Genomic DNA, 27,877 nt, shown 5'->3' on the forward strand with positions numbered 1-27,877 from the left:
ACGTGATATTACACCGAAACCAACAATTATCCTCTATATTAAGCATATTTGTGTATTTCATGGCAACAAATCAGTTCCGGAAATTACCGATGCAACTTTCTGTGCATATTAAATAATTCAATTATTGCATAATAAGATCAATACGGTTATCACTACTTAACCATATGAGTAGGACATCCCCTATATGAAGTTCTGTTCCAGTTACATTTGCAACAAACACTGTAGCTCCAGAGATGTACAGAGCACTCCCACTTCGGTTGATGGTCACACTAAACGGTATAACAAATCTTGACACCCTCTTGTCTATCCTATTCTTGTCTTCACAAGCCGCAAGCATCTCAGGAATAGCCACGGCTCTGCAGTGAGAGTCGAACATATCACATTGATAGAATTGCCTGTACATGTTTTTCTATTTCTGAAAGTTCCAAATGCTTGTTCCAGCTAATTTATTTAGGTTCAATTAGGCAGGAAAATATTCTCTACTAAAATTATTTTCAAGCGTATGTCTTGAATAAGAATATTTTGTGCAGGGTATGATATGATATTATAAGAGTGTTTCTTCACTTACGTTGTAGTCGAGGCAAATGATATCATCCAGGGTCGAGCAATGCTGATTAAGTACTTGTAGGGGTTCCGTCGTGTTAAAGCAAAGTATACTCCAGACATCAGCACCAACTGTTGAAAGATTATCCCCGCTGTTATGGATGCTATGAATAAACCAAGTCGTGAAAAAACTTCACCAACATGTTCGGCACTTGCTAGGGACACGCCGATAAGACTGATTACGCCAACTGGCGTTGTCCTGAAATGTAAGCATTTTTGTGAATTAATATTTGTACATCGTTTGAAGGAGAGAAGATTAACTTTAACACGGAAGAAATTATTAAATATAGAGAGATGGCCTGTGTTTGTTTCATTATAAGATAGAAATATCTTTTACCGAGTGAACATTAGAGGCAGTATTTTATGAGTGGGATAGCCATGAGTTAAAATGTAATAGCTGATGATTACCAGCGAACAATATTTTGACAAACACATTTTTTTCTTTTTTTTTTTTTCGTTTTCTAACCAGTGAAATACACATAAGATATTTTTCGCCGAGAAAATATTAATTATATATTACACTTATATTCCAATAATTCAGTGGAAAAAAAATGTTATAAAATGTGCAGGCCGCCCCTACCCGCTCTACAGTTAAAGCCCAGAACAGAATAAATTTTTAAAAGTTGAGGTAATGTTTCGGATTACTTTACAGTATATTACTAAACTTGCAATAGTGTAGTATTCGCACATTTTAATGAATGTGAATGTAATCTTTTACTAAATATGAATCATTTAGCATGAACCAAAATCCGTACCCGCATTGATATGGCGACTACGCATACCAGTTACGATTGCGTTAATGCCTTTAGTCTGAATAAAGTTATTACATATTACATACCATAGAAACCAGCGAACTACTGCAATAACAGTGGCGGAGACAGATTCTATCAGGTCCAAGAACAGCCTGCCTTTTTCATTCAGGTTAGACGCAGCCAATCCGAGGAGCGTGCAAGCAAATATCAAACCTTCATAAGAGAGTACCCATTTGACTTACAAACAAATTCGAAATAAGAATGTGAAATATTCTTAGGTAGAAGATACAGATAATGAGATTCTGTAAAATATTCTTACTGCTCATACTGAACTAATAATTCACAATGAAATGTTGCGTTATAATAAGTGTTACTTCAAACATTACAAGTAATGCAATAGCGAATATACTTGTGAAATAGTGTGGCGTATAATCGCTTTTGATTTTGTGAAATTAGCGGAGCCGGATCGGTAACGCTGTTTCCTTTGTAACACTTGTTCTTAGGTTTAAAAAACCCTGAAGTGATGTACAATTCTTCTATACGAGGATAACATCCATCTCTCTTAAGATGGGCCGTTGAATTCCCTGAGAAAGCAGTCCCTTCTCGACCATAAAAACTTGACAGTTGCCATATGACATAAATTTTGTAGGCATATAACTTGGAAGTAGGTTAAGGAAGTTCTGATTTCATTCCGGCAGTAGGGTCAGACAGTTTCAGCATGTTTCCAGTATTAACCCTTACCCTGCTAAATTTCTATAATGAACTTGTCTATCTTTCAATTTGGACAGTACCATTAACTGTTAAAAGGGGGTGCATACCAAATAGATACTGACTGAATGGCGAACAGTGCAGATCTTGGTCAGACTTAAAAAGTAGTGCAATTTTTGAGACATTTGTTTTCGTACACAGTGAAAAATCTAGGTTAAAAACACAAATCTGACAGTGTTTCTTTTCATAAAGCATAATTATATTTCAAATTTATAATTTTTTATTATTTTGTTATGCTTTAAAATATAATTCTCCATACAAATTCAGTAATGTACTAATACTTTGACTAAGTCTTTTATAAACCTTTTATAAGAGACATGTTTTTGGGGGGTTTTATTTTGTAATTTTATGTTATTTTTCTATGTTCAGCGAGCTTAAAAATCTAGCAAAAATGACAAATGTTTCAATTACATTATCATCATTATTATGATCATAATTATCATCATCATCGTCATCACCATCATCAGGAAATTCATTCTTTAGAGCATTGTATATCTCTTCACTGTGTTAAATACCCTACAATTAACAGCTATATAATCACTTATAGCATGCAGATAAGATAGGAGTCGTTAAATCATCTGAGGGTACCAGCAAAACAAACAAAAAATAAGATACTGGATATATTATACAGTTACTGACTTATGCTGAGGTCAATATGTGTTTTACGGACCTGTAATATTAGGTTATTTAACATTTTTCTGTACAATACGGTGATATATTTGGACGAGTACCCAGCTGAGAAAACCATATTGGACGAGCCGCTAGGCGAGTTCAATATGGTTTTCTCAGCTGGGTACGAGTCCAAATATATCTCGTATTGTACAGTACAATGTTAAAAAACCTTTTTATTCTATATCTATCTTATCTTACTATAATAATAGTTTAAATTAAAAATGTTTCACTGAATATTGTATTCCTGCCTTTTCTAGTTTTTCCCAGCTTGGTATGAGTGCAAATATATATTATACAGAACAATGTTAGACCTTAAATAACCTTTTTATTCTATATTTATTTCACTTCATACGTAATATACGTAATTCATTGAATGTTGTTTTTTCTGCGTATCATCATTAAAAAAAGTATATGGTGCAACCTCCCTACAACAGCCATTTGGCGATTTGGGTGGTAATAATACTTGACTGAGATATTATGCCCACAAACATTGTCAGCAAATTTGGTGAAGATCGGATGAAAACTGTTCGACTTAAAAGAGCGGACAAGGCTAAATTCCCCGTTTTTCGAGTAATTCAAGGACTAAAATCAAAGAGTGCCTGGTACAATTTGGCTGGTTAATCGAAACTGGCCGAGATGTAATGCCCACAAACATTCTCAGCAAGTTTGGTGAAGAGCCGACGAAAACTGAATTATAGAGCAGACATGTTTTGGATGCTGACCGTCCGCTGCCATTTATAATCTTCTCCATTTTGTTTCTTAACCGTTAAACAAAAAATGCTGAGGTAGCTATTCAGATAGTCAGGGCTGATACCAATTTCTAGGTTTCGTCCGGAACGGCTTCTTTTAGCGACTTTTCAAATATTCCAACATCTAATGATCCTTTTTACTGTATTTTTAAGTTTTTGATTATTAACGAACGTTTTAATATCTAAATCAGATAGAATTGTTATCCCTTGAATCGTTTTTGTGTGTTGTAAACAAAAAACAACAACTCAAATAAATACGCATAATCAAACTCTGTAGCGCCAACTTCATCCGATTTACATTCGGAACATTTTCACGCGTTTCGGGCTTTATCATATGTTTAACATGGGACTGTTGAACCGTCCAAATACAGAAAATACAGGATTTTTTGTACGCGCGTGCGTCCAAATACAGAAAATACAGGATTTTTGTACGCACGTGCATCCAAATACCGTAATATATTGTACGGTCACGTGTTGCAAATGAACGTTCGCGATTGGATAGATAAAATAGGTATAGAATAATAAATGATATTGACCTTGGACAGGTCCGTAAAACACATATTGACCTCAACATAAGTCTATAATTGTTATATTATATGCCCTTATCAAATGCAGTCATCTGACTGGTCCATATTTCAGAAAAAGTGATGTCATTATCACTTTTGCGGGTCAATATTGCTTTTTGCGGACCCGCGCGTGCACCCCTTTAGACCAATCATATATCCGCATTTGAGAAGGGTATATAATATATTAGTATGTCTACTGCGAACAGTTTAACCTAAATTTAGGGAATGGCCATAGGGGACACATCAGGTCATTGGGGAAAGGGTTTATCTACGATTGGATAGCAACCAATCATGATGAATCTTATAGAAGATGAAAACCTAGAATCAAAAACGCCTTAAATCCACTGTCGATTTACGAAATCCTGACTGATGTTCACTTAAAAGATTATTTTCATCAAGATATAACTTCAAGTGATTTGAGACATGTCTTTCAAAGATTTTTGAGAGAACTAACAGTATAGAAATTGGTCTATAGTTACTTATTTCTGATTTTGAGCCTTTTTAACTCGCCTGTCACAAAGTGACAAAGTGAGCTTTTGTGATCGCGCGGCGTCCGTTGTCCGTCCGTGCTTGCGTAAACTTTTGCTTGTGACCAACTAGGTCAGTAGGTCAAATAATAAAAAAACCTTGTGACCTCTCTAATGGGCCATATTTTTCATGGGATCTGTATAAAAGTTGGTCTGAATGTTCATCTTGATGATATCTAGGTCAAGTTCAAAACCAGATCAACTGCGGTCAAAAAAAAGGGTCAAAAGGTCTAAAAATAGAAAAACCTTGTGACCTCCAGGAGGCCGTACTTTTCAATGGATCTTCAATGAAAATTGGTCAGAATGTTTACCTGATGAATCTAGGCCCAGTTTCAAAATTTGGGGTTACATGCCTCAAAAACTAGGTCAGTAGTTCAAATAATAAAAAAACCTTATGACCTCTCTAGAGGTGATATTTTTCATGGGATCTATATGAAAGTTGGTCTGAATATTCATCTTAATGATATCTAGGTCAAGTTGAAACTGGGTAAACCTGCGTCAAAAACTAGGTCATGGGTCAAAAATAGAAAAACCTTGTGACCTCTCAAGGCCGTACTTTTCAATGGATCTTCATGAAAATTGGTCAGAATTCCACCTTGATGATATCTAGGTCAGATTCAAAACTGGGTCACGTGCTATCAAAAACTAGGTCAGTAGGTTAAATAATGAAAAAACCTTGTGACCTCTCTAGAGGTGATATTTTTCATGGGATGTGTATGAAATTTGGTCTGAATGATCATCTTGATGATATCTAGGTCAAGTTCAAAAATAGAAAAACTTTTTGACCTCCCTAGAGGCCATATTTTTCAATGGATCTTCATGAAAATTGGTCAGAATGTTCATCTTAATGATATCTAGTTAAGGTTTGAAACTGGTCACGTGCGGTCAAAAACTAGGTCAGTAGGTCTAAAAATAGAAAAAACTTGTGCCCCTCTCAAGAGGCCAAAATTTTCATGAATCTTCATGAAATTGTTAAGAATTTTCCCCCTTATGAAAATCTGGGTCAAGTTCAAAACTGGTCACAGAGCTAAAAAACTAGGTCACAAATGTCAAATAATAGTAAAAACGACGTCATAAACCCAGTTCAAAACGGGGTCATGGGGGGACAGGTGAGCGATTCAGGACCAACATGGTCCTCTTGTTTAAATAAAGGTGTTACTTTAGCAATTTTGAAAATTGAAGGAAATGTACCCTTGTTAATACTAAGATTAATAATTTATTTTCTGCAATGGTTTTGAAGCTATTTCAGCACTTACTTTAAAAAAATAGGTCCTAAACCATCAAGACCAGTAAGTTTTCTTGGATTAAGTGATTTAAGTTCATTATACCCCCATAAAACGAAGTTTGGTGGAGGGGGGATATATAGGAGTGAGCTTGTCTGTTGGTCCATTGGTTTTCATGGTTTCCGGATGATAACTCATGAAAGGCTTGACCGATTTAAGTAATTTTTGGTTCATAGGTGTAACATCAGAAATATAAGTTCGACTTTGGGGTCAGTATGTCAAAGGTCAAGGTCACAGTGACCCTTAACAGTAAAATGGTTTCCGGATGATAACCTGAGAACGCTTTGGCCTAGGATCATAAATTTTGGTACACAGGTGTAAGATCTTGAAATACAGGTCAAGTTATACTTTGAGGTCAGTGGGTCAAAGGTCAAGGTCACAGTGACCTGAACAGTAAAATGGTTTCTGGATGATAACTTGAGAACGCTTGGGCCTAGGATCATAAATTTTAATACACATGTGTAACATGAAAAAATATAGTTCAGGTTTTACTTTGAGGTCAGTAGGTCAAAGGTCAAGGTCACAGTGACTTGGAACAGTTAAATGGTTTCTGGATGATAACTTGAGAATGCTTGGGTCTAGGATCATAATTTTTTGTACACATATGTAACATGAAAAAATACAGGTCAAGTTCGACTTTGAAGTTAGTAGGTGAAAGGTCAAGGTCACAATGACACGAAACAGTTAAATGGTTTCCGGATGATTACTTGAGAATGCTTGGGCCTAGGATCATGAAAATTAATAGGGAAGTTGGTTATGGCCAGCAGATGACCCCTTACGATTTTGAGGTTAGTAGGTCACAGGTCAAGTTCACAATGATCTGGAACATTTAAAATGGTTTCCAGACAATAACTTCAGAACACTTTGGACTAGGATCAAGAAACTTAATAGGGAGGTTGGTCATGATTAGCAGATGACCCCTATTGATTTGAGTTCCAAAGGTCAATGACCCAGAACATTTAAACCTTTTCCGGACAATAACTTGAGAACACTTGGGCTGAGGATCATGAAACTTCATAGGGAGGTTGATCATGACCAGCAGATGACCTCTATTGATTTTGAGGTCAGTAGGTCAAATGTCAGGCAAGTTCAGCTTTGATATTGGCTTAGTTCTGTGACAAGGCCATATTTTAGGGGTATAATTCGTCACTCCTGTGACAACTCTAGTTTTTTTATGAAAACTTCTGTTATTTCTGGTATTGCAAATTCCCCTGTGCTATTCACTTTACTGTTGACATAGTTTTTAATAACTTCAAAGTTCTGTTCATTAAAGTCTCCATGTACACTGGGACCCCTTTATAATGCTGTCATTGGGATCCAAGGTTCAAGACCCGCAGATCTAGCGGGGTTAAATTTATAACGTAGGTTGGCCGTATATGCCGTTTACGCAATACCCAACCCACCCGTAATGCATTAGACGTATTTTGAACACTGCTTCATGTTAAATAAGAAATTCTAAGCGTATAAATGGGACATTTATTTACCTTATATGCTACTGGAAAATACATTTAAAAAATTATAACGCTGTGTCATCTTCCCATTTTTTCTTAATTTTAAAAGACAGTTGGAATTCTGAATCCCGGAAATAAACATATAACGCTGTGTGAGCATCGCTCGGTTGTGAAAAATACATTAGTGCGGGGGTTTTTAAGCACGTGGAAAATAAATAAAAATGTAGATCTACGAGAGAGAAAAAACGAGGACAGTTTTACAAAATGGATTAAATAAGATAGAAAATGGTAAAATAAACTAGGTCTACGATAATAAAAAGTAAGAATTTGATGATTACGAAAAACGGCTGCATTTTATTACAAAACTGGACATGTTGTAAACTTAAACGGTTTGATAGTTGATTGACCAATGTTACACACTTGTTATCAATGCAAACAATCTAATTTTGACACGGTCTTGATTGCCTTATTGTTAAATGTATTCAAAATTTAACAAAGGCGTAATGCAAACAAGTAAGCTGGCAGACGGTTATTGATTTTTGTTGAGCCCGCTTGCGGAAGTGAAGACATAGTTGTCCCAATGGCTGTTCGGAGTATGTGCGTGTGTCCGTCTTGATTTGTTTGTCCGGACCATAACTTTGACATGCTTAAAGCAATCTCGTTTTTATTTGGCATGAATGTTAACCTGAGTGAGACAGAATGTCATGCGCAAACCGCAGGTTCCTGTCTCAGAGGTCAAGGTCACACATGGAGGTCAAATGTTAAATTCAATAATGACTGTCCAGAGCATTTCTTCTTTATGCATGGAGAGTTTTTGATGTTACTTGGCACAAATGTTCACAACCATGTGAGGGAGTTGTCACATGCAAGAACCAGGACCCTAGGTCAAAGGGTTTAAAGGTCACACTTAAGGTCAAAGGTCGAAAACAATGATGACTTTGTCTGGAGCATTTCTTTTCATGTTGGAGGGATTTTTGATGTAATTTGGGCCCACAATTGTCCACCATCAGAGACGGAGTGTAAATGTGCAAGAAACTAGAAATACTTTTCTTTTTTGCTACTATAAATAGCTTTATTGTAACTTTTTATTACTGGTCATTGGGAAAAATCAAGACCATTTTCTGTAGTACAATATGCATGTTACATCCAATTTTGAGGTGTATTTTGACCTATCTCTACTGGTAAGGATTTTGTGTGGACTGTTGTTACTATAAAATAACTTATTTTAACTTTTTGCAATCATTTTTTATTTGGCATAAATGTTTGTCTCAATGAGACAGGGTGTCATGTGCAACTCCTAGTCCTTTTGATAGCTGGTGGGCTCGACATGTTGCCCTCGGGCATCTAGTTTGTCATAGTTCAAAGTACACAAGTACATTCAGTTTTAACGCTGGTTATGATCAAATTAAATAACATCTGCAGACTCATTTTTTTTTTTTTTTTTTTTTTTGAGAATTCGGGAGGCAAGAGCGTACCGCGTTATACCGCGGTATATGGAATAGCGTTATAAAGGGTTTTGAGTGTATTGTGACCAATTTGCAAGTATTTATTTAAAGCAGGAAAATGTCTCCAGATGTATGCCTTTTTAGCTTGACTATACGAAGTATAAGGAGAGCTATCCTACTCGACCAGGCGTCAGCGTCTTTCCGCATCCCCACCTTGGTTAAAGTTTTTTTACACTTTCTCTTTTTTAATCCCCCGTCACAAATGGTGGGGGGGGGGGGGGGGTTATAGGAATGGTCTCCGTCCATCCTTCCGTCTGTCCGTAACACTTTCGTGTCCGCTCGATATCTCCTAAACCCCTTGAAGGATTTTCATGACGATGTGCAGAACCTATGAGTCAGCCATGTCCGGTCAAGGTCACAACTCAAGGTCAAAGGTTTGAGCCTTCCATTTTGTGTCCATTCTGTATCTCCTAAACCCCTTGAAGGAATTTTATAAAACTTTGGGTCAAATGATCACCTCATCAAGACGATGTGCAAACCCATGAGTCAGCCATCCCAGCTCAAGGTCAAGGTCACAATTTTAGGGTAAAAGGTTTTTGGCCTTCCATTTTGGTGTCCGCCCTATACCCTTTTAAAACCCCCTTAAAGGTGATCATAAAAATTTGGGAAAATGATCACCTAAACAAGACGATGTGGGGAATTTAAGGAGTAACCTTTCCCAAGTCAAGGTAAAGGTCAAAAACTTAGGCAAAAAGGGTTTGACCCTTCCATTTTGTGTCCACTCTAAAAAACCCCTCCCCACCCCCTTAAAGGGATAAAGATAAAAACTTGGGTCAAATGATCACCTCATCAAGACAAAGTGCAAAAACCCATGAGTCACCCATGCCAGCCCCAAGGTCAAGGTCACAATTTTAGGGTAAAAAGGTTTTGGGCCCCTTTCCATTTTGGTCCGCTCTAAAACCCCAAAACCCCTTGAAAAAATTTTTATAAAATTTGGGATAAAATGATCACCTCATAAAGGGAGGGATGGGGCAAAACCCCGGGGGAGTTAGCCATGCCACTCAAGGTCAAGGTCCAACTTAGGGGGGAAAGGTTTAAACCCTTTCCCCATTTTGTTTTCCGCTCTAATCTCTTAAACCCTCGAAGGTTTATCATAAAATTTGGGGTCAAATGATCACCTCAAAAAGACATGGCAGAACCCCAGGAGTCACCATGCCACCCTAAAGGGTAAAGGGCACAATTTAGAGTAAAGGGTTTTGGGAAGCCTTCCTTTTTGGGTGTCCGCTTTTTAAACTCCAAAACCCCCTTTAAAAAGGATTTTCATAAAAACTTGGATCAAATGATCACCTCATCAAGACGATGTGCAGAACCCATGAGTCAGTCATGTTGGTTCAAGGTCAAGGTCACAGCTCAAGGTTAAAGGTTTGAGCCTTCCATTTTGTGTCCGCTCTATATCTCCTAAACCCCTTGAAGGATGATCATGAAACTTGGGTCAAATGATCACCTCATCAAGACAATGTGCAGAACCCATGAGTCAGCCATGCCGGCTCAAGGTCAAGGTCACAACTCAAGGTCAAAGGTTTTAGCCTTCCATTTTGTGTCCGCTTTGTATCTCTTAAACCCCTTGAAGGAATTTGATAAAACTTTGGTCATATGATCACCTCATCAAAATGATGTGCAGAACTTATGAGTCAGTCAGGCTGGCTCAAGGTCAAGGTCACAACATAGGGTCAAAGGTTTGAGCCTTCCACTTTGTGTCCACTCTGTATCTCGTAAACCCCTTGAAGGATTTTCATCAAACTTAGGTCAAATGATCACCTCATCAAGACATTGTGCAAAATTCATGAGTCAGCCATGTCATTTCAAGGTCAAGGTCACAACTCAAGGTCAAAGGTTTGAGCTCTGTATCTCTTAAACCCCTTGAAGGATTTTCATAAAACTTGGGTCAAATGATCACCTCATCAAGACATTGTGCAGAATTCATGAGTCAGCCATGTCAGTTCAAGGTCAAGGTCACAGCTTAAGGTCAAAGGTTTACCCTTTCACTATCCATAGCAGTGGCGGGGGATTTAGCTGTCTTTCAGACTGCCTTGTTCAACTTATCTCTGTAATTACTTGATGGATTTGATTCAAACTTGAAATACTTATTTTTCATCATCGTCCACATCATCTGACATAAGGGCCATAACTCTGGCACCAATATTTCATGAATTATCCCCCCTTTTTACTTAGATTTTCAGGTTAAAGTTTTGATGCACTTTCACTCTATCTCTGTTATTACTGAATGGATTTGATTTAAACTTAAAATAGTTGTTCAACATCATCACCCACACCATATGACACAAGGTGCATAACTCTGGCACCAATATTTAATGAATTATGCCCCTTTTTGCTTAGGATATACTTATATAGTGTTTTGATACATTTTATCTTTACCTCTCTTATTACTTTAAGTTGATATTTTTGACATAGACTCAGGATATTGTGCAATATTTTCATCCACAATTGGAGTCATTAAACACTCCAGTGACAGCTCTAGTTTCCTCAGATGTGCCCAGTTTCACTATCCAGCATCGAAATAGTCGAGCGCGCTGTCTCCTGTGACAGCTCTTGGTTTAAAAGTACTTTCATTTGTAAGTAGTTAAAATAACTAAATAGTAAAAGTCAATTAGGCGATTAAGCGTGTCTAGGCGATGTGTTTGTAGAAGAGTATTAAACAGCCAAAATGTGGTAAAAACTGTTTAGCTGCGTCTGCACTTAGAAAATTGTAACATACTACATGTAGTAACATATCAAATTATTAACTAAGATTTCGTATAAAAAACTCAAGACAATTAAGCCTTAAACTATTTGGATTGGCGGGAAACACATTTACATTGTTGATAATTAAAATCATACTGCTTTTCAAGTAAATACAAGATCAAATGGAAACCGGTAAAGTTCTTTTGATATGTTATATTAAAGCATGTCATTTAAAGTTTCTGTATGGCACTGTATATAGTCAGATAACTGCTTGCATTTAGATTGTCAGAATCATAGAATGTTTTGCAATTATGCAAAATAAAACTTTCTTTTAAATGTTTGTACAACTGATACAAAGAATTGTCAAAATGTAGACTTGCAACCACCAAGGCTGACAATAATTAACTTGCAACAATATGGAAAAGTGAATCGTTTGTTGGATGATACAGAGGAGATCAGTTGAGAATAAACCCAGTGTCATAGTTCTTCCTTGCTGAATAAAATGGAAATGTCAGTTGAAAAGCTACAAAATTCTGGTTATAATCCCATATATTTACATTTATTGAAAAGTGATATTTCAACGCGAAATCTGGTATAAACAACACTGAGCATAAGCATTACAGATGATAAAAAAAAATCAAAAACAATCATTGTACAAAGTATCTAATAACTATTACTGACACAATTTTATAACAACTGAAAAGCCGTGACGAACTGAAAGCATTTTAGCGCCTTTTTCTCGTAAAGTCTTACTAGTATTTAAATTAGTCTAAAACAAAAGAGGGTTTAAAGTTTTGAATATCAACTACCTATTTTGAAACATAGCAGTGATTTGAAAATGTCATAACACTGTGTCGCTCTTATGTAATATAGATGTATCAATTTTGACCAAATTAAAAACTTACATTCAGAATGATTACCTTGATGAAATCTAGGCTGAGTTCGAAAATGGGTCATCTGGGGTCAAAAACTAGGTCACTAGGTCAAATCAAAGAAAAACCTTGTGTATGCGATAGAGGCTGTATTTTTCAAATAATCTTCATGAATTTTGGTCAGAATGGTTGCCTTGATGAAATCTAGGTCAAGTTTGAATATGGGTCATCTGGGATCAAAAACTAGGTCACTAGGTCAGATCAAAGGAAAAGCTTGTATATATGCCATAGAGGCTGTATTTTTCAATTGATCTTTCTGATATTAAGTCAAAATGATAACCTAATGAAATCTAGTTTGAAAATGGGTCATCTGGGATCAAAAAGTAGGTCACTAAGTCAAATAAAACAACAATATAGGCTGTATTTTTTCAATTGATCTTCCTGAAATTAAGTCAGAATGATTGCCTTGATGAAATCTAGGTCGGTTTGAATAATGGTCATCTTGGGTCAAAAAGTAGGTAACAAGGTCAAATCAAAGAAAAACTTTGTGTATGCGATAGAGGCTGTATTTTTCAATTGATCTTTATGAAATTTGGTCAGAATGATTGACCTGATATAATCTACGTTGAGTTTGATTATGGATCATCTAGGGTCAAAAAGTATGTCACTAGGTCAAATCAAAGAAAACCCTTCTGTATGCAATAGAGGCTGTATTTTTAGCTCACCTGTCACATAGTGACAGGGTGAGCTTTTGTGATCGCCCTTCGTCCGTCGTCCGTCGTCCGTCCACAATTTCTTGTCTGCACGATAGAGGTTTCATTTATGATTTTATTTTAACCAAACTTGCACACAACTTGTATCACCATAAGATCTCGGTTCCTTTCTTGAACTGGCCAGATCCCATTATGGGTTCCAGAGTTATGGCCCCTGAAAGGGCCAAAATTAGCTATTTTGACCTTGTCTGCACAATAGCAACTTTATTTATGATTTTATTTTTACCAAACTTGCACACAACTTGTATCACCATAAGATCTTGGTTCCTTTCTTGAACTGGCCAGATTCCATTATGGGTTCCAGAGTTATGGCCCCTGAAAGGGCCAAAATTAGCTATTTTGACCTTGTCTGCGCAGTAGCAGCTTTATTTATGATTTGATTTTTACCAAACTGGCACACAACTTGTATCACCATAAGATCTTGGTTCCTTTCTTGAACTGGCGAGATTCCTTTATGGGTTCCAGAGTTATGGCCCCTGAAAGGGCCAAAATTAGCTATTTTGACCTTGTCTGCACAATAGCAGCTTCATTTATGATTTGATTTTAACCAAATTGGCATACAACTTGTATCACCATAAGATCTTGGTTCCTTTCTTGAACTGGCGAGATTCCATTATGGGTTCTAGAGTTATGGCCCCTGAAAGGGCCAAAATTAGCTATTTTGACCTTGTCTGCACAGTAGCAGCTTTATTTATGATTTGATTTTTACCAAACTGGCACACAACTTGTATCACCATAAGATCTCTGTTCCTTTGTTGAACTGGCCAGATCCCATTATGGGTTCCAGAGCTATGGCCCCTGAAAGGGCCAAAATTAGCTATTTTGACCTTGTCTGCACAATAGCAGCTTCATTTATGATTCGATTTTAACCAAACTTGCACACAACTTGTATCACCACAAGATCTTGGTTCCTTTCTTAAACTGGCCAGATTTCTTCATGGGTTCCAGAGTTATGGCCCCTTAAAGGTCCAAAATTGGCTATTTTGGCTTTTGCAGCCATATAGAGACTTCATTTACGGTTTTATTTGATACAAACTTCCAAAATAACTTCAACAACAATAATTGTTGGATTCCATGACAAATCAGATCCAAGCGTAGGTTCAGAGTTATTTTATATCTGATTCCTCCCCTGATTGTAATCAAAATGGATTTATATCAGTAAGTACTTATAGGACTTATTTGAAATTTTATTATTGTTATTAGTTGGACTGAGACAATCAGGGTAGATAACTATGAACTGATTTTATGTCAAATTACCTCCCTTTATTTCAAATTAAAATGGGTATATCTCCGTAACTAATGAAGATACTGATCTGAAATTTCATTTATGTCAACAGATTTATTTGGCAGATCCTTCTTTTCTTCACTTACAATAATTTTTTTTTTAATTACTTCCCTTTTACGTTACTATAAATAGCTTATTTTTAGTAACTTTTTTATTATTGGCCGTAGGGAAAAACCGAGACCACTTTTCTGTGGTACAACATGGATGGTACCTCCAATTTGTAGGTGTATTTTGACATATCTGTACCTTGTAAGAATTTTTTTTTTCTTTTTGGTTAAATTTCTTCCCTTTCAGTTTGTTGTTACTGTCCTTTGGACTTAGATAATTTTTCTGAGGACCTTCTTGTCCTCAAGTGCAATGATAACAGGTGAACGATATAGGGCCATCATGGCCCTCTTGTTCAATTGATCTTGATGAAATTTGGTCAGAATGTTTGCCTTGATGAAATCTAGGTCAGGTTTGAATATGGGTCATCTGGGGTCAAAAAATAGGTCACTAGGTTAAATCAAAGAAAAACCTTGTGCATGTGATAGAGGCTGTATTTTTCAACTGATCTTCATGAAATTATGTCAGAATGATAGCCTTTATGAAATCTAGGTCAGGTTCGAATATGAGTCATCTGGGTTAAAAAACTAGGTCACTAGGTCAAATCAAAGAAAAACCTTGTGTATGCAATAGGAGCTGTATTTTACACTGGATTTTCATAAAATTTGGTTTGAATGGTTGCCTTTATAAAATCTAGGTCAATTTTGAATATGGATAGTCTGGGGTCAAAAACTAGGTCACTAGGTCAAATCAAGGGAAAACCTTGTGTATGTGATAGAGGCTGTATTTTTCAATTGATCTTTATGAAATTTGGTCAGAATGATAGCCTTGATAAAACCTAGGTCATGTTTGAATATGGGTCAAATCAAAGAAAATATTTATTTATACTCAAGATTTTTGCTCCAATTTTAATGATAATTGGTCAGAATATTTTTTTCCATGAAATCACTTGGTCAAACATGTTTACACTGTTATGGTATGTTATGGTGTGTTTCTCAGGTGAGCGACCTAGGGCCATCTTGGTCCTCTTGTTTATTGACATTTAAGGAATTCAGGAACAATGACTTTTCTATAGGAATGGTAAATTATTTTGTCAAGCAACATGCTAGCGCTCCATTTTCATTAACACTTAGTTCTGACCTGGCAGTCTGTGCCTCGTTTTGAAAATGCGGAATTTTGCGAGAAATCCCAAGAATGCTAAATTCGCCGAATGGGAAACTGGTCTAATATATGACAGCCAATGTTCAAAAAACCAAAGCAATGTTTATCTCATCAAGAGGAACTAATAAAAATGCTTTAAATCCATTGCCTCTTACATTCAACAATGGAACTGTGGAATATACAGAATCAGAAAAGCTATTACGTGTACATGTCAGTAATAACTTCAGCTGGAAAGATCATATCGATAACACACTTTTAAGAAATGCAATTCCTTACTTTAACTTTTACAACAAATTAAATGCTGCCTAGATATTCCCTAGAGAAAACTTTTCTTTAATGCTTATACTTTACCCCATTTGGATTATTGCTGCACGATTTGGGGGTAATTGCAACAGAGATTCAATGGAAAAAATTACAAAATTTTAAGAAAAAGCAGCTTGAATCATCCTTGATAAATGTTCTGATTTTCCATCTGAAGACTTGTTTAAAGAGCTGAACTGGATAAAATTCTATGAACGACTACATTATAAAAAAAAGAAAGAAATTTTAGTCTTTAAATCAATAAACAGTCTTAGTCCATCCTATCTTCAAAGTAAATTTAAATTTGTACATAATCCATACATTAATTTAAGATTAGAATCAAATGTCTTGAAGTACCTAAACCAAACTTAGAACTGTACAGAAAATCCCTTGAATATTCAGGACCAAAATATTTGGAACTCATTACCTCTTGAAGTAAAAATTCTAACAGTCTTGAACAGTTCAAAAGATCCTATTTGACAAACTGGAAAATGAATAACATTACATAATGTTAGATTGTTTTGTCATCATGCTATTTTAAATTTGCATTTGAAATCTATTTGTAAATATTGGACATAACTTTGAGGCAAGATTGCGCAATAAATAAAGTCATTATTATTATTATTATTCTAATTATGTATTGATAATAATTCAAAATTGGAATAATTAATTCATTTTTTTAGTAAGTTTATTCTGGTTTCATTGATAAGCATTTCAAGGTACAATTACCGAGGTGTTTAGGAGGACTCCATGAGGGTTCCTCAAGTGTTGAGTATCTTTCTGCTAAATACGAAATGCGGTACTTTTTTTGTCGTGTAATAGAGCCACGTGAAATCAGTTCACCATTTTTTAGCTCACCTGAGCAATGCTCAGGTGAGTTTTTGTGATCGCTAAATGTCCGGTGTCTGTCTGTCTGTTGTCTGTCAGTCGTCTGTCAGTCGTCTGTCAACATTTAGCTTGTGTATGCGATAGAGGATGTATTTTTCAACTGATCTTCATGAAATTTGGTCAGAATGATTGCCTTAATGAAATCTAGGCCAAGTTTGAAAATGGGTCATTTGGGGTCAAAAACTAGGTCACTACATCAGATCAACAAAAAACCTTGTGTATGCGATAGAGGCTATATTTTTCAATTAGTCTTCATGAATTTTGGTCAAAATGATAATCTTGATGAAGTCTAGGCCAAGTTCGAAAGTGGGTCATCTGGGGTCAAAAACTAGGTCACTAGGTCAAATCAAAGAAAAACCTTGTGTGTGCGATAGAGGCTGTATTTTTCAATTAATCTTCATGAAATTTGGTCAAAATAATTACCTTGATGAAATCTAGGTCAAGTTTGTATATGGATCATCTGGGGTCAAAAACTAGGTCACTAGGTCAAATCAAAGAAAAACCTTGTGTGTGCGATAGAGGCTGTATTTTTCAATTAATCTTCATGAAATTTGGTCAAAATAATAACCTTGATGAAATCTAGGTCGAGTTCGTATATGGATCATCTGGGGTCAAAAACTAGGTCACTAGGTCAAATCAAAGAAAATACTTGTTTTTTTTCCAATTTTAATGTTAATTGATCAGAATATTTTTTTCCATGAAATCACTAGGTCAAACATGTTTTCACTGTTATGGTGTATTATGGTGTGTTTCGCAGGTGAGCGACCTAGGGCCATCTTGGCCCTCTTGTTTGTAAGAAAGCTGTCAAGAAATAGAATAAAATATTGAAAAATGAACTGAAATTACAGTTTCTAGTCTACATTACTGATCTTTAGGTCAAATTTAAATCTGCGTCATAAAGTGGGGTCATAAACTAGGTCACCAGGTCAAATCTAAGGAAAACTTGTTAACACTCTAGAAGCCACATTTATGACTGTATCTTCATGAAACTTGGTCAGAATGTTTTGTCATTTTGTCCTCCACCTCTGAAATATTTGAAGAAGTTTTCAGTTACTTGTGGAGAACAGGTTTGTGCTGCCTGCCATTACATTATAGTGCGTAAGGGTATAGAGGATAACTTGGTAAATTTTATACTTAAGACTTGAATTATTGTATAGATTTTCATATCGTTCTTTTACTGGCATGCAAACAGACACTCTGTTAAATGTTTGCTTTTTGTGTTATTTTTCATATGTCATAAAATGAAATTTGAAGCTATCTGCCAATGACTAAATCAGTGTGTATTTAAAAAAACATCAGTGAATGAAAAGTATTTGATAGAAATTTGAAAAGCTGAATGTTTCTGGAAAGGTAGTATAGTGTTATTCTGATTTATAGTGAAATATATTGGGAAGTTTGTTTAGGTGTGGATTTTAAACTAATAATGGAAAAAATGACCAAAGCTATCCTGTACACCCTAAATTGGCGCACATGTAAACAATGGCATGGAGAGAAAAAAAACGCATGAATTTCTATTAAAAGCTGAATGTTTCAAAAATAAAGCTGTTTTCTGTCCAATATACAGAAAAAACTGCTAAATTTCATTTTTATGAATTGGAGAGATGAATAAGTTCATCATAGAAATTTAGCAAAGTAAGGGTAAGTATGATTTACATTTCAGGCATTATCTTAGGAATAATACATATAGTAAATAAACTGAAATGGCCATTGCCAAATAAACTTAAATGTTTGGGCTACCAGATTAAAATTTTGGTAGCCCAATGGGCTGCCAATAAATTTGCAGATTTCTACCAATAAATTTGCAGATTTCTGAAACCCTGGGAATTATTATGATTATTTTTACTTGTTTAGAACACATAAGAAATCAGAATTTTATAAGTCATATAGTTAATTTTGAAACAAGGTCCAGAGAGTAATAAAAAGGGCAAAAGCAGAATATTTAGAAAACAAATTGGAAGAGAACAAAAATAATCCGAAGGAGCTTTGTTCACAGATCAAAAGTTTAGTATAAAAACAGTAAATCCAATACAAATGTGGTTTTAAAAATAAATAACTGCTTTGAGCCAAAGAAAATTGCAGATCATTTTAATGTAGGGATAACGCATGTTTTTTCGTGTTATAACATCTGTAGAATCCCGAGGGATTGTTTGGTGCCCAAGCCCGTTAGGGCGAGGGTACCAACGTATCCTGAGGGATTCTGCAGATGTTATAACACGAAATCAACATGCGCTAATGCTATTCTAGCATAAAACGCGTAAAAAACTGATAAATGAACACATTGTCACTCAACGTCATTACATTTCCACGAAATGCGCGGGAATGTCTGACTTGTTTTTTACCTTGACGTCATTTCGTTTTGAATTATCCGTTTTGGGTCCGAATGGCGTTTACGCTTTGCCACGGAACGCGCATATATAAAAAGGTGTTATAACAGCACGCGAGCGCGAGAATCTCTCTGTTAACACACGTTTTCTCTCCTGTTAAAACACCCCCGAAAAGTGACAATAACAGCAGTTTTATGCTAGAATAACTTTTTTACAACTGTAGCTTCTGTTTTTGGTACAAAAATTGCCTAACCCATTAAATTTATTTACTGCTAATTTTGTACTGTTCAAAAAATTTTATGAGCAGAGAAATCCTATGGGTGTTAGATTTAAACTTGACACAGTAAATGAAGATTTTTTGTATAGGGAATTATGTGTAAGTTAAACTGCTCTAAAAGCACAGAGTTAGATAATATTCCTGCCGGATTTTTGAAGGATGCAGCATCTTACTTAACAATTCATATTGTTTTTTTTAGTGAACAGTTCAATCATTAGCAATACTGTTCCTGAAGATTTGAAAAGTGCTAAGGTAATACCTTTATTGAAGAAAAATGATGGGGTCTGATGTATCCAATTATAGACCTGCAAGTATTTTGTTGATTGTATCTAAAATTCTTGAAAAAGTGGTCTATAATCAGTTAGAATCTTTTCTAGTCAAAAATGGTTTATTATATGAATTCCAAAGCGGTTTTAGAGGAAACTACTCTACTGACTCATGCCTGATACATTTGACTGATCACATAAGAAATCAAACATCAAAAGGACTATATACAGGGATGATTATGTTAGATCTTCAAAAGGCATTTGATACGGTCGACCACCAGATACTATGTCTTAAATTGAATGTGATGGGTATCGAGTCGGTGGATTGGTTTTGCTCATGTTTCACCGGAAGGACTTAAACTAGTCGTGTGAATAATACTATGTCAAATTTTGATAATATAGTTTGCGGTGTTCCCCAGAGTAGTATACTGGGTCCATTGTTATTTTTGTGCTATGTTAATGATATGGGTATAAGTATTATTAAAACTAGCAAGTTAATTTTATATGCTGATGATAGCGCCATTCTTTTCTCTGATAAGAGCCCAGAAGTGATCAGTTTGGTTTTAGATAATGAACAGGCTAGTTGTAGTAAATGGTTGGTAGATAACAAACTTTTATTGCATTTAGGAAAAACAGAGTGTATTCTATGCGGCTCTAGACGTAATAGTCCAAGTGATAGGGCACTTTTATTTACTTTTTTTGAGCCCAAGCAAATTTTTTATTTCATTGGAGAGCTAAAAATTTGAATTTTCTGAAAAAGCCATTTCTTAATTGTCAAAGTGGGTGGAATCACCAAATTTTCAATACGGCCACCGTAATTTTTACTGTAAAAATAGTGCCTGAGAAAGGGCAAAAATAGTGCATTTTTTTTACGATTTTTCACAATTGCACCACATGTCAATATTTGTCATTTCAAAAGTGTACATGGAATAATGTTGTGGTAACTTTTATATCTAGGTAGCATACCTCTCCTCTGATATAGTGAATAGTTTTGCAATAAATTCGGAAGTTGTAAACCAGCAGAAAGTGTTTGTCTGGTTATGTTTTGTATAAATAAATAAAAAAAAGTTCAAACGTGCTGTGACATAAGAAAAGACAACTGTCAGTAAATCGCAAATGTCAGGGGCAAGAACTCTTCATTAAGGAAAAATATTGCAGGGTTTGCTGTATGATACTTTAAAATGACAAACTTACATACTCGCATACTGGATTAATGTTTCTCTTCTCTTTTTTTTTCAAGAAAAAGAAAAATATTTTTTTGGATATAATGTATACACAGTTTTGTTGAATGTAATCTATCTATTGAATATCAGTGACTTATTATATGCAATTTCATGTAAAGATTTTGTTCTTATAAAAGTTTATGGCGTTACCTTGACATTTCCGTTATGTAATACCTATTTTCATTTCTTACCTACACTAGTTTATAATGACGTAAAACATCTTAAAATATTATCTGAGATACTTTATTCCTCATCTCCTGCCATTTTATAGTTGAATAAGATATTTTGTTATTATCCCACCCACTTCTGCTAAGTACGAGGTTTGATTTTAGCTAATTTCTTTTAATAAGCACTGTAATATCATAGGATAGTTGGTTACATTAGCATGAATAATTACAAATAATTGCAACAAAGGGCAATAAATATTTAGTCATTTACTGCAAAAATGACATGTTTGAACACATTGATAGCTGTATGTATTACCAATTTATTATTAAAATACAAACAAGTGAAACAACTAAAACTTAAGTTAGTGATAACATGATAAAATGATACTACTAACTTTTTATCTGTAGATACATGTAATTGTATGTTACCATTTTGAAATATGACTTTCCTCGATACTGGTACTGGAATTACACATCTATTGCAAGCAGTTACTATTATTTCTTATTATTATATACGTTACTATAAATAGTAACAAAAACCGTTAAAAACGGTCATTACAGCCTCTGTTGATGAGCCCATAAGTGCGCCTTACGCGCCATAATCATAATGGCCCCAGGTAACCTGAACGTCAGCGCATTCTGGCATCAATGTCATTCAGCAATGCCAAAATGGCAGGCGAGCGAGTCAGATCGGTTATTGCATTTAGATGAACTTACACAGGATATAAATAATGAATTGGACATATATCAGTTTGTTGAAAGCATGAAATATGATAATACGAAATCGAAAACAAAATCGGACCTTAAAAATGTAGAGGTATTTCTAAAAAGTGTCAGAGAAAAGCGGCAGATTCAAGTAAACTTACACTAGCTGTGATTTATGAGTAATTAAGAATTTAATATACAACTTGACTGCATTATCGAATCACTTTTAGAGAACTGCTAATTTATTTAGTAACACCTTGTCACGTTTAACTGATGCTGTGCTTTTACAGCCTTTGATAAAAAATGTTTGATAATAAAGACCAAAGACTATTAATGATAATAAAGACCAAAGACTATTAATGATAATAAACGATAATAAAGACCAAAGACTATTAATGATAATAAATGATAATAAAGACCAAAGACTATTAATGATAATAAACGATAATAAAGACCAAAGACTATTAATGATAATAAACGATAATAAAGACCAAAGACTATTAATGATAATAAAGACCAAAGACTATTAATGATAATAAACGATAATAAAGACCAAAGACTATTAATGATAATAAAGACCAAAGACTATTAATGTTATAAACGATAATAAAGACCAAAGACTATTAATGATAATAAAGACCAAAGACTATTAATGATAATAAACGATAATAAAGACCAAAGACTATTAATGATAATAAACACCAAAGACTATTAATGATAATAAACGATAATAAAGACCAAAGACTATTAATGATAATAAATGATAATAAAGACCAAAGACTATTAATGATAATAAACGATAATAAAGACCAAAGACTATTAATGATAATAAACACCAAAGACTATTAATGTTATAAACGATAATAAAGACCAAAGACTATTAATGATAATAAATGATAATAAAGACCAAAGACTATTAATGATAATAAAGACCAAAGACTATTAATGATAATAAATGATAATAAAGACCAAAGACTATTAATGATAATAAACGATAATAAAGACCAAAGACTATTAATGATAATAAACGATAATAAAGACCAAAGACTTTTAATGATAATAAACACCAAAGACTATTAAAATGAAGCAAAACCCTAATGAACTCCATTGGCTTCCTGTGCAGTGTAGGGTAGAATACAAAATTCTAACACATACATATAAGGCGCTCAAAGATCAGGTACCAGCTTATGTAGTGAACATGTTAGAAATATATACGCCATCCAGAAATCTGAGATCGCAGAATAATGCATCAAGACTAGTTGTGCCCAAATGTCGAACTGTGATTTGGTGACAGCTAGGAGCTTTCAGACAGCAGCTGCAAGGTTAAAGAATGCCCTCCCATCTGGCATAAGAGACTGTAAAACCTTGCACAGTTTAAAAAAAAACGCTAAAGACACATTATTTCAAACAATTCTTTGGAAACTAATCTCCCTAATTACTTGGTAGAATAATGTAGGTACTTTGCTGGCTAATCAAGAATTCAAGCAAGAAATTTAGTGTGACATGATAATATAAAGTGTTTTGTTTGTGGGATGTACAATGGTTGTTCTCCGGACCGTTTAGATGGGAATTGACCCGTTCATCTACGACGGTTTTCATGCTCTGGTGCATTTCACAGGCATCATATTTGTTAATTCTGTCTGTTCAGAAATGTAGGATATCTTTTGTTCTATTTTGCTCTTGCGTACCTGTATCTTTGAAGGTCAGTTGAATGTTTATGCTATTGTATTTTGTTTGCTTGTTTGTTTGTTTTTGATCTGCTTACCTGTATTTTGAAACGCTGTCTTATAACCGTAATATAATTTTAAATTCATTAGTTTGTTTAATAACCTTTTTAGCTCACCTGAGCAAGAAGTGCTCAAGGTGAGCTTTTGTGATTGCCCTGTGTCTGTCATCCGTTGTTCGTCGGCGTCAACAATTTGACTGTTAACACTCTAGAGGTCAAAATTTTGGCCCAATCTTAATGAAACTTTGTCAGAATGTTACCCTTTATAAAATCTTGGACGAGTTTGATATTGGTATCTGGGGTCAAAAACTAGGTCACCAGGTCAAATCAAAGGAGAAGCTTGTTAACACCCTGGAGGTCAAAATTTTGGCCCAATCTTAATGAAACTTGGTCAGAATGTTACCCTCAATAAAATCTTGGACGAGTTTGATATTAGGTCATGTGGGATCAAAAACTAGGTCACTAGGTCAAACCAAAGGAAAAGTTTGTTAACACTCTAGAGGTAACAATTTTGGCCCAGTTTTAATGAAACTTGGTCAGAATGTTACACTCAATAAAATCTTAAATTATTTTGATATTGAGATATCTGGGGTCAAAAACTAGGCCACCAGGTCAGATCAAAAGAAAAGCTTGTTAACAGTGTAGAGGCCACATTTAAGAGGTATCTCCATGAAACTTGGTCAGAATGTTAACCTTGATGCTCTTTAGGTCCAGTTTGAATCTGGGTCATGTAGGGTCAAAAACTAGGTCACCAGGTCAAATCAAAGGAAAAGCTAGTTAACACTCTAGAGGTCACATTTATGACCATATCTGAATAAAACATGGTCAGAATGTTCATCTTGATGATCTTTAGGTCAAGATAAAATCTGGGTCAGGTGGGATCAAAAACTAGGTCACTTGGTCAAATCAAAGGAAAAGCTTGTTAACACTCTAGAGGCCACATTTATGACTTTATTTTCATGAAACTTAGTCAGAATGTTAATCTTGATGATTTGTAGGTCAAGTGCGAATCTGGGTCTTGTAAGGTCAAAAACTAGGTCACCGGGTCAAATCAGAGGAAAAGTTAGTTAGCACTTTAGAGGCCATATTTATGACTTATCTTAATGAAACTTGGTCAGAATGTTAATCTTGATGATCTTTAGGCCAGCTTTAAATCTAGGTCATGTGGGGTCAAAACTAGGTCACCAGGTCAATTTAAAGCAAAAGCTAGTTAACACTGTGTAAGCCACATTTATGACCATATCTTAATGAAACTTGGTCAGAATGTTAATGTTGATGATCTATGGGTCAAGTTTAAATCTGGGACAGGTGGGGTCAAAAACTAGGTCACCAGGTCAAATCAAAGGAAAAGCTTGTTAACACTCTAGAGGCCATATTTATAACTGTATCTTCATGAAACTTGGTCAGAATGTTAACCTTGATAATCTTTAGGTCAAGTTCGAATCTGGGTCATGTGGGGTCAAAAACTAGGTCCCCAGGTGAAATCAAAGGAAAAGCTAGTTAACACCCTAGAGGCCACATTTATGACCATATCTTAATGAAACTTAGAATGTTAATCTTGATGACCTTTAGGTCAATAGGTCAGGTGAGCGATACAGGGCCTTCATGGCCCTCTTGTTTATTGAAAGCTATAAAGATGTTTCTATACAAAGCACTAAAATGATGATGATAATAATAATCATAAAAATATGAAATCAATTACATCCACTTTGTGTATCCAGTGCTTATTCACGGCTATTTTGGGTGCTAGCCAATTTTGGTCTTTTTGGGTGAGCGAACTTGTGATTTCCCTTATTGCTGGCTCATTTTATTGTCATTGTCTAAAGACTGAAGATATTACTCTATACAACCATTACCATAGCCGTAAGGTTACTCAAACACAAATCTAATCAGTACCATTCTGTGAATTCCTGAGGAATGCGATTCTATGCTCTGTCCAGTCAGAACAGGGCATTGAGACCAAAAGCAGATGCAGCTTAATTTTGTCATGCTGAGGGCAAATTTGTACTTGTGTATCAAGGTACTGCACTTACTCAAATGTGTTAAAGCTATGGAGCGTTGGTCCATTGAGGCTTACAACTTATGTATACACCAATCTAATTAAAGGCACTCAGATAAGTTCAGTATATAATATTTTCACAGATATCGGGATATTAGGGGATTCCATCATCTTCTACATCCAAGCTTAGAAATAAAGAAGCAGAACACAGAAGATCATAATGTTGGTTGGCAATAAGGTGTATGTCTTGGAATAATTCCTCCATTCAAGTCGATGCAATGTTCTGCTTAATGAAGAGTCCTGTTATTATATTTATACACCTTGGTGGTAATGATTTAGTATCCAAGTCCCTAGCAATGTTACAGAACGTTATTAAATGTGAAATGCAATATCTTCGTGAGACCATGTGTGACAGTGTTATCATGGGAAGTTCAGCATTCCTAATGCTGGAGGAAAAAGGTGACGCAGACAACAAGTCGAGATTGTGAAAACAATTTAGGTGTTGATATAGATTTAGAAACGCCATGTAGTTCACCTGTCGGAGGTTTTAGAAGTAGCACATAAAAATCTTCAATTACAGTATAAATTTATATATAATTATGTCCAAATCAATAAATATTCTGTAAAGTGTTCATTTTGTACAGTAATTACATTTTCTGATTCAAGGCTACGAGTTTTTTTCGTCACTACAAACTATAACTGTACCTTCAATAACTTTTTAACAAAGATACACATATAAGACCAAAAGCCGAGTGAAGATAATTTATATGGCCACCGACTGGGTGTTATCGTTTGAAAATTTTTGTATGAGAAACACACATACCACTGCAAAATGTGTCCTCTGTTATGTCGAAAAGTAAACAAAGGACGCCATTTTGAACTGCAACCAGCATTTTTCTCGCCTAAAAGCAGCAATTTGCAAAATACGTCGACCCCACCCCACAACCCTGAACCTGGGTTATCGCACAATTCCTAGTGTAACATTTTTATTGCAACCATTTCTTCTATTTATTTATAATAACAAAACATTTGAACGTGCACAATGAATTGTTATTCATTTGGTGCCATTGTAGTAAAATGTATACGGTAAATTATTAAACTGTTATTGTCTTTTGTTTTGCTCTTCTTAGTCATAAAATAAACAAAAATACAATGGCAAAGTAAAGGGAGACATATTAATTCATTCAAACCTAGTGCTATATTGAAATGTGGTCAAAGACATGAAAACAGGTAAAGGAAATTTAATGCAAAACCGCAGAGAAGGTCAGAGGCGTAATATAAGAAAACAAAATTAGATGAACCAAGATACTGAAATACCCCCCCCCCATACAAACCCCACTCCTAACTATAATGTAGGGATAATACACGTTGATGTACTGCATTCAGCAGCTTGAATGTTTGTGACATAGATATATATGATATATCCATGTACAATGTCACAACATATCTAAACGATTTCTGCATTCGTTAATACACAAAACAAATGTGTGCTGTCGCTATCATTTCATGAAAGCCCCGCTCCCAATATGATATGGCGCTGATGTTAAAAATGAATGAATGGATAGTGGGGGGAGAAGCGAGTAATGTTTGAGGTAGCGTGTTTTGGGCTGTTAACTTATGCAGCAAAACATACTAATGATAAGTTGGCATTTTTTTGCGTTTTTTTTTTGGCTACTAAGAGGTCATTATGGAAGAAACAAAACACAGATACTAGATTTCTGTCTGCTCAATGGTATATGTCCATCCCTGGAAAAGCATTTCAAAGATTACAAAATCGTGTATTAACAGCATGTGAATTGGCTTGTTTTTACTAACATATTTTTTCCCCAGTTGATACATGGGCAGATCCAGTAAAAAAAGTAGTCTTTATACAATCGCTGCCGATATTAATTCGAAAATGATGTGTTATTCAGCGAAGATATTATTAATAAATTTATTTTAATAAAGAGATGTTGCAAAGTGTTCAAATTTTCAGGCAGCATTAAATTGTTAGTACCGGTACATAACTGAAATCTGACACGCACTGTTGTACTGTCTACCCATGCAGAGGCAAGTTCGATACTACAATGACAAAATGCAACATCACGATGCCACAGCACAATAACACAATGCAATATCGCAACAACACGATGCCACAGCACAATAACACAATGCAACATCACGATGCCACAGCACGATAACACAATGCAACATCGCAACAACACAATGCCACAGCACGATAACACAATGCAACATCACGATGCCACAGCACGATAACACAATGCAACATCACATCACGATGCCACAGCACAATAACACAATGCAACAT

At 35.2% G+C, this 27,877-nt stretch overlaps 1 protein-coding gene across 1 annotated transcript; it reads right to left on the reverse strand.

The window, feature by feature from the left end:
* Nucleotides 1-121: 121 nt before the first annotated feature.
* LOC128550819 (excitatory amino acid transporter 3-like) lies at nucleotides 122-27,877 on the reverse strand. Its single transcript, XM_053530644.1, has 4 exons — nucleotides 27,745-27,877; nucleotides 1,442-1,592; nucleotides 569-802; nucleotides 122-356 (listed from the first exon to the last, which is right to left on the reverse strand). Exons 1-4 carry the CDS (start codon nucleotides 27,875-27,877, stop codon nucleotides 122-124), a joined length of 753 nt encoding a protein of 250 aa, XP_053386619.1.

The sequence above is a fragment of the Mercenaria mercenaria genome, chromosome 18 (assembly GCF_021730395.1).
Source record: "Mercenaria mercenaria strain notata chromosome 18, MADL_Memer_1, whole genome shotgun sequence".
Lineage (NCBI taxonomy): Eukaryota > Metazoa > Mollusca > Bivalvia > Venerida > Veneridae > Mercenaria > Mercenaria mercenaria.

Bases quoted from the DNA above. Each gene is read 5' to 3' on its own strand.
- LOC128550819 (XM_053530644.1), bottom strand. From the start codon at position 27,877: ATGTTGCATTGTGTTATTGTGCTGTGGCATCGTGATGTGATGTTGCAT. The intron at 803-1,441 runs GTATGTAATATG...CTTACATTTCAG, and splicing joins GTAGTTCGCTGGTTTCTATG to GACAACGCCAGTTGGCGTAA. The intron at 357-568 runs GTAAGTGAAGAA...CTCTCACTGCAG, and splicing joins TCATTTGCCTCGACTACAAC to AGCCGTGGCTATTCCTGAGA.